This window comes from Cynara cardunculus, unplaced genomic scaffold (genome assembly GCF_001531365.2).
Source record: "Cynara cardunculus var. scolymus isolate 2C unplaced genomic scaffold, CcrdV1 Un_Scaffold_6597, whole genome shotgun sequence".
Classification (NCBI taxonomy): Eukaryota; Viridiplantae; Streptophyta; class Magnoliopsida; order Asterales; family Asteraceae; genus Cynara; species Cynara cardunculus.
In genome coordinates, this window is record NW_020203056.1 from 1 (window position 1) to 7,833 (window position 7,833).

At 36.2% G+C, this 7,833-nt stretch overlaps 1 protein-coding gene across 1 annotated transcript; it reads right to left on the bottom strand.

The window, feature by feature from the left end:
* Positions 1 to 5,475: 5,475 nt before the first annotated feature.
* On the bottom strand, positions 5,476 to 7,633 carry LOC112504713 (protein FAR1-RELATED SEQUENCE 5-like). The gene is made up of 4 exons (XM_025108652.1): positions 6,957 to 7,633; positions 6,586 to 6,844; positions 5,932 to 6,501; positions 5,476 to 5,841 (listed from the first exon to the last, which is right to left on the bottom strand). The coding sequence occupies exons 1-4, from the start codon at positions 7,631 to 7,633 to the stop codon at positions 5,476 to 5,478; spliced, it is 1,872 nt and encodes a 623-aa protein (XP_024964420.1).
* Between the last annotated feature and the right edge of the window lie 200 nt (positions 7,634 to 7,833).

Sequence of the window (7,833 nt, forward strand, 5' to 3'; positions counted from 1 at the left end):
CGTCCAAATAAAGTATATTAAAATCTAGTCACGTGAGAAGCACATGCTGCTAACAACATTTGAAAAACAGTAGAACAGGATCTTCACAGAAGACAAAACCGCAGACCCTCTGTGAGCCATCTCAGAGGCTCTGTTGTAATAGACTTGTAGGTTCTTATTGCCAGAGGACCATTTTCCAGAACCTCTGTGAGAGACATCAGATGTTCTGTCATTCTTGACTTGCTCGATGAAACAACTTCTATTGTTGGTCCTCTATTGTCTTCTGTGGAAGATACCCTTCTGTCAACACTTGCAGAATACTTTTTCATACTTTTACATTAAGTGAATATTAGAGCTGACATTTCCTAAACAATCCGAAATCCATATATTAGTTCACCTATCAGGTCTCGATAAAGATAAAGTAAAATAATACCTTATATAATGCTAATGAGTTATTATGGATTAAAGTTGATACCTTTTTAATTGTTCTTTAAAATATTCCAATATTCATGTAAAAAGAAAATCAAAATCTTTTGCACATAAAGCTACTATTTGGATGGACATGTAAATTCTATTTCCAGAATTTTGGTTTCACCAGTCATTTGACAAAGGAACCTTCCATACATCATTTTTACTTTTAACTTTTATAGCCACAAAGTTACTGTTGTTTGACATCTTTTGTCCAACATCATTATTTTGCTCCGAAGTTTTAAATTAAGCATTTAAATGCTCAAAACTCAATAATTTAAGTGAAACTCGAAATAATAAGACAACAACTCATCAATGCAAACTCCAGAAGCAAAATCAAATATTTTGGTCTTATATTAGAGAATACAGACAGCTCAAAACAATATGACAGTTTTCAAAATGTCATTTTTAAATGGTTAAATACTGCATGCAATGTGGTTTTACCCCATTTTCTTGAGTTCTAAGTTCATAGATCATAGATTATCATCATTTTGAAGACATTTTCATATCTTTGATGAATAATCTCCCATCTTAGATTCTTCAGAAAATCTTTGAGCTCAAAGAGAAGAGAAAAATGTGAAAGAAACAAAAAACATTAATGAAAATATACAAAGATAATAAAACTAATCTATTACCTTTTACTTGCTATTACTTGAAAGTTTGAATGTTCTTCAAGATTTATAGAATCTAAGAAGATTTTGGAAATTGGATTCGGCTGTGTGGAAGTCGAGAGGTTTTAGTGAGAGAAAGAGAGTAAAGTGAAAGTGAAATAAAAGATTTCAAAAGAAGTGAGTTTTTATATGAGAGTAAAAGGGCCGGCCCATTCAAGGCCCAAACTATCTCATATTTATTTTATTTTCTCATAAAATAGAGCCCAATTCAAATTAACATAAATATAATTTTATCAAATAAAAATGTCATTATTAAACCAAAATTCCAAATTTTGTAAAATTATTTGTACATTCAAATGAGAATTTTATATTTTTAAATTTTGAATTTTATAATATCAACTTTATTATTTTAAGAGAATTTTTAATATATTTGACATTACATAAGTTACTTTATCCATTACCCGTTGGGACAGGGTTTCCTGAACTAAAATTTGGGAACTAAGTCAAATGATTTCTAATCAATATGACTAGACCCTAATAAATTATCATTCTTAATATTGAAACCATATTAAAATGCTAACCTGACGCTTCAGAATGACGGATGTCACAGCTTCTTTGTTTAAAGGTAGCAAGTGGGATGCACCCCCAACTACTAGCTAAGTCCATGACCTGCCTATTGTTGAGGTAACACCGCCTAAGTTGTCAACCATACCTGATCTAGATTTGCTCTCGCCCTTGTCGCAATTCTGGACGAGTCCTTCGGTGATTGCGGAGGTTGATAGGGCATCCAATGAGAAATCGATACAGATAGCAAAAGAAAACAGGAGATTTACACGTTCTGTTCAAAAGGAGACGGTCGGGATTCCGTCATTACAAGTACAGGTAGAGAAAGTTGGGATCTTACGGAGTAGAAGTGGTGATCAGACTGAGTTTCGGAAAAGTAAGATATGTAAGCAAGCAAAAAGCAGTGACAAAGCAATTGATTTGTATGGAGGTATCGAGCCACCGTCATTTGATTTAGGGATAAGTACAGCGGGTACATAGGTAGTTGATTTTGGGGATGCTTTGACTACATCATCAATGCAGGAGGGTGCAAGGCCGACGTTGTCGAAGAGGGATCCGAAGCTGAGTTTCAAGCTACGGTCACCTTATGTTACGTGTGCTGTTACATTCGACGTAACAAGTGATGAGCGTAAGTTACATGATTGGATTTTGAGGGGATTGGCGGAACACTGTAAGTTGTAATTTACTTTTCTTATTTCATTTCATGTATCTTTATATGTAAATATATGGGTTGTATGTTTTGAATTATTTAATGTTTGAATGTTAATATCCAGGGAACCTATTTTCGTGACCACATATGGAAGAATAATAACACGGCAGGCGTTGAAATCTCTTGCAACCCAGTCAGTAGTCTACCGAGATGTGTTGGACGTGTGGTCGACGGTACTAAACCGAGATGGGAGACTGCAGAGCAATGAATCCCCCAGACGCTATTTCTTTACGATGAACATTTCGGTAAAATCATTCAAAATACACCTTTATGTCATACCAATATAGAACATTCATTTTCTTCAGTACAACTAATGGATTTGTTATAGGTGCAGATGTATCGGACCATGAGGGACCAGACTTTGGATATTCACCAAAGATATGAGACTTTCAAAAACAACCTATCAAGTTGCACAAACAATGATAAGGAGCTCGTTAGTATGCGCGACGTTGACATGGTACGTATATAACATTCATTGGTAATATTATCGTGAAATAAAGTAAAAATATATTGAAATTGTAACCGCAAGCTTACGTATTTATAATTCCAGGTATTCTTCCCGATTGTGGAAGAATCATTCTACTACATTGTTGTGTTTGATCTGAAACGACCCTCAATCATTATCATTGACTCCAAGGATCGCGATGGCAACGTTGATGATACATACGGACCTAGTACGGTAGTTTTGGTCAGTATACAGTATTAGTTATCGCATTCTACATGCTTCTTGAGTACCATATTTATGTTGTCGAAATTATGATTGATTCAGCAAGACATGTTGATACTTCACCTTTTGAGAGAGGGCCACGATGCGGGGAAGGTTTATGCTGAGATGGATCAGGAGCGAATAAGACAAGGTGGCAGTCAAATGAGAGCTCGATTGATTCTGGTGTAATGATGATGAGACATATGGAGACGTACTTTGGAGCCGATGGAGGGAAATGGGAATGCGGGCTTTACAAAGAGAGTACGAAACAAAAAAGGCAGCTAAAGGATCTTCGAACTAAGTACTTTTCGAAGATCCTACTCAGTGACAAAAATCAACCAGAAGACATAAATAATAACGGAAGTGGAAAGATTCATTGCGATGGAGACGTCGTTTAATGCAAAGAAGACACATAAGACTACCTGAATCAGTCGGGGGAAGGTGTAGACGGCATATGTAGTTGGATTTCTCAATGGTTTTTGAATCTTTCGTATTTACCTTATTTATAGTACGGTAGTTGATGCTTCTGATAGTGCCTTCGTTGTTATCGCTACGTTACGTACATGTTATGGTGTTTTTTTTATATCTCAAAGTATGATACCCTTGTGTAGGCATGATTCTACTTTTTACTTCCTCAGTGGCTTGATATATGAATAGTTGGAATGATCGCCAAAAGGTTTATCAACCTTCTGTTGGTGTTTGGTTTTGTGTATGTCTAATCTGAATGATAAAGGGTATTCATTGAATAGGAACTAACTTGATTCTTTATCATTGCAATTACTTAAAGTTCAAGTGCTCCTACTTATTTTTTGTATTTCATGAGCTGCAAGGTTTCTTGCTACCAGGCTTTTTTTGCATGTTTACTACCATCTGATTGTTCTATTACGCTGCATTTGGTACATGGGAATCAATTGGGCAGGACAAAAACTTATCATTCTATGTTTATAACTAATATATGATATATAGAAACATTAGACAGGTTTTAGGGGTATTCTGATCATTTTAACAGTTTTCTCCTGTCTTCTCCAATTTACCGAACACTGTACAGGCAACTTGTTTATTCGTGTCTTAGTTGAACCAAACACCATATAGACAACTTGTCATGTCGAAATCAGTCTTCTCCTATATGTGTACCAAACTCTACCTTAGTAGGCAACATTTTCTCTTGTTATAAGAATTGTTATTATAGTCTTTCACTTACTCAACGCAGCTGCATTATAGCTGCCTTTGGTTAGGATATCCATATTGCCTTTCGTGCTATTAAGACTATATTGGTAACTGTCCTCTTCATGTCAATGTTAATGTATTGGAGTTTGATATCAAATAGCGTATTTTCTTGCTTGGAACTGGATTACAGCATAGTGGTTATGCATAATCATGAGTGTTAAATTGGAAAAATGATTCATTTTGAAATCTGATATACTGTCCTTATGCAATGGCTTCATTTATAACAATTCATGCAACAAAAAATCTTATACTTGTTGGCGTCAAGTCTGTGACAAAGCATGATGAAGGTGCAGTGGAACTGTGGGAGCTCAACAATGCTGTAATGGTCTCCAGCTTGCCTACGAAATTGACTAAAGAACAACTTTCTAACTTCCAGGTACTCATTTACTTTGCTCGCATACATAATGCATTAGTTCTTCAAATAAATCACATATCTATGATTGAACAAGATGTAAAGCCTAACCTTAATAATGCACATTTTAGTTTTATGCTTCGAAATGGAGCATTGATAGTTTGTTGTTKCAATGGATAGYTGTTATGATAATTTATTAGTATGCCATTTCCATTAGTTACTTGATGCATGCCACAAAATTCTTCCTCAAGTGGAAATTCCATTTCTAGATCATATGACATCTACAACACATCTTTTGCAACAACCAAAGAAGGATGTTGTTTGTTATATGATCCAATTCTAGAGATTCCTGCATCATGCATGCATTACGAAACAGAGGCTACTTTCTCCAGGAAAATGAAGGCACTATCAAAAACATCAACTGCTATATACAGCAAATAGAAGAATTCAATTTTAATCTGTTTAACCAACTATAATAATAAGATAAGAACCGTCAAAAACCTTTAAGTTCCTAATAAGATAATGTTTATGACAAGTAGATGATAATCGTATCAAACAACATACGACGAATATGTCACATGAACAATACGTCAACAAATTATTACAAAACGATAACAGTCCTACTACTTGAATTGTAACTAATCTACCAATTCTGGGCAATTACGTGAGTCATGACCACTACGTTGTCCACCTGTTGCACATTTTCATTTTGCTTTTTTGCTATTAGTCTGGATTTTTCAGATACACTTACCAGTCTTTTACCAGTGCCGCATCCCTTGTTCCTAATGCCAGATGGTGGTAGAATATCCACCTCATCAGGTATGGAAACACCTAGATGCTCCCTAATTGCGTCCAACTTCTATTGAGATGGGTCTTCATATGGAACTTCCTTCTCTATATCAACCATAAATTTTTCGAGATTCCGCACCAATCTAGCCAATATAGACTTATCATTCCGAGCGATGCTTATGATCTTGTCGACCTTGGAATATACATCAATTATACACTTATCTTTTTCGGCATCAACCTCGCCGTAACGAACCCTTGCAGATTGTATCTGTACTGGGACTAATTGTCGTTTCCATCGCCGTAACACATATCTATCCGGGATGAATTCAACTTCATCGTTTATCAGTACCTTGAACGCGTGACGACAAAGATAACCATTACGCGTGAATAGGTTGCACTCGCATTCGACGGTGTCTGTTGAGTAATTACGGTTCACCTATATTACAAAGGTTTGCAAACAACCACAATCAAATATAAAGTTTAAAAACATAAAAAAACATTGATGTTTGGATTAGGGATATGATACCAGATATGTGATGTTCTCGGATGATTTCTTGATCTTGTGGCTTATCACGAATGACTTCAAGTCATCCCGGCATTCGACGGTCTCTATAGCACAGAACCAGACAGCCTTCTTTATCTCCTTTTGTATGTTAAAAAACACATTCCGACTGTATATGCTTGATGCATAACTTTCTAAATGCAGCAGAGTAACAAACTTTGGATTAGTGGTTCTCGTTACTGTTTCATGAACAGATTGTCTGTATCTTTGTTTCTCTATAGTTACGTCGTAATTATTAAGGAATTGAACTAAATCAAACCAGTACGATTCGTATATATTAATATACGAATTCGAACTTTCGGATCTTGAGGTTGTTTTCATTAGACCAGACATTGGCGTGTTCTTGTAAAAGGCAGGAATCCACGAGTGTCGAATTGAATACATCCCTGTGAACCAAGAATCACCCCCCAGATTGTATTGGTCTATCATCTCATGCCAACGACGCTCGAACTCCGCTGGTCCAATATGTATGTTCCATACGAGCTTGTTGATAACTTTATTAAAAATAGGATCTTGATTTAGTGCGACACTGACCTGCGTGTATATGGCTACCACTAATGAAACAATAAAACATAAACATCGTTTAAAAACGCATAGCATTACGTACATACTACTTACCTTTGAAGGCACATTCTTCATAATGTGCCACATACAGAGTCTGTGTTTGGCTTCCGTAAACACCATCGGAATAGCTTGCTTCATTGCAGAACATTGGTCTGTAATGACGAAAATTGGTTGCTTCTCATGACATTTTAGGAAAGCCTTTGAAACCCATGTAAAGTTCTCGATTGTCTCGCCACTAATTAGAGCGGATCCGACCACAACGGAAGCCTTGTGATTGTCAACGGCTAAAAAAGGCATGAAAATCATGGCATGCCTGCAACACAAATTAGCTAATTAGTTGTATCTATTTCTTCCCACGTCATCATTCCATAAAAATAGAAATGCGTAATAATCTTTAAAAACTTTATCGCATTCTGGAATATTACTTGTTCGTGCGAAACATCCCATCGAACGATATGACATCAACGAATTCTTTGTAGTTGATCCTAGCAACTTCATCTGCCCAGAAAATTGCGATCAACTCTTGTTTATTACACTTGTATTTGAAGAAATAACCTGGTACAATATCACGTCTATTTGATAGTTTATTGATCAACATCTGTGCGTCCTTATTCCCAACACAAGCAACAGCATCCCTCTTAAAATTCTTGAAATCAATTTTTGAAACTCGAGTATGCTCAAATCCCCCGTTCAATGCCGTTTGAATACGATGTGCCCTTCTCGCACTGACTTTGTAACTCGAGTTGTTGAGTACAGTTTTGAAATCCGTATATTTCATCTGTCTATTCTTCCTAGAGAAACGATGATCGTTAATGTTGAACAAAGCTTGATTATGTGCCTTAACAAACTCGTATATCTCGTAACAACCCCCATCCTTCGTCAAGTGGATTTTTAGACATGCATTATATCCACAACGTTTAAGGTTCGTATTGTGATATCTCCTCTCACCGGGATGAATCTCCAAAGAATTAAATTGCCTTTTGTTTGGGTATCCCTCTCTACTACACACAAACCATCTATTTTGAATGTTTCCGTGTTTGTTTGTTTTTTTTGCATGTACACGAACATCAAATCTGGCCTTGTCCGCGTAAGCTCTGTACATCTTTTCAGCATCTTTAAAGATGCATATTGTGCGTTGGTCTTTGGCTTCAGCGCGTCATCCACAATTGGGATAAAATACTTGCTTCCTTCTGAGCTCTCGCCTATATCATAGGCAAATTCGAGATGTGGAGGGGTGAGATCATCAAAACCTGCTGGTAAAGATGTAGTTAGTCTTCAAAACTAAAGTTATTATTACAAAAA

Bases quoted from the DNA above. Each gene is read 5' to 3' on its own strand.
- LOC112504713 (XM_025108652.1), bottom strand. From the start codon at position 7,633: ATGTACAGAGCTTACGCGGACAAGGCCAGATTTGATGTTCGTGTACAT. The intron at 6,845-6,956 runs GTAATATTCCAG...TTTGTGTTGCAG, and splicing joins GGGATGTTTCGCACGAACAA to GCATGCCATGATTTTCATGC. The intron at 5,842-5,931 runs GTATCATATCCC...TTTGTAATATAG, and splicing joins CCGAGAACATCACATATCTG to GTGAACCGTAATTACTCAAC.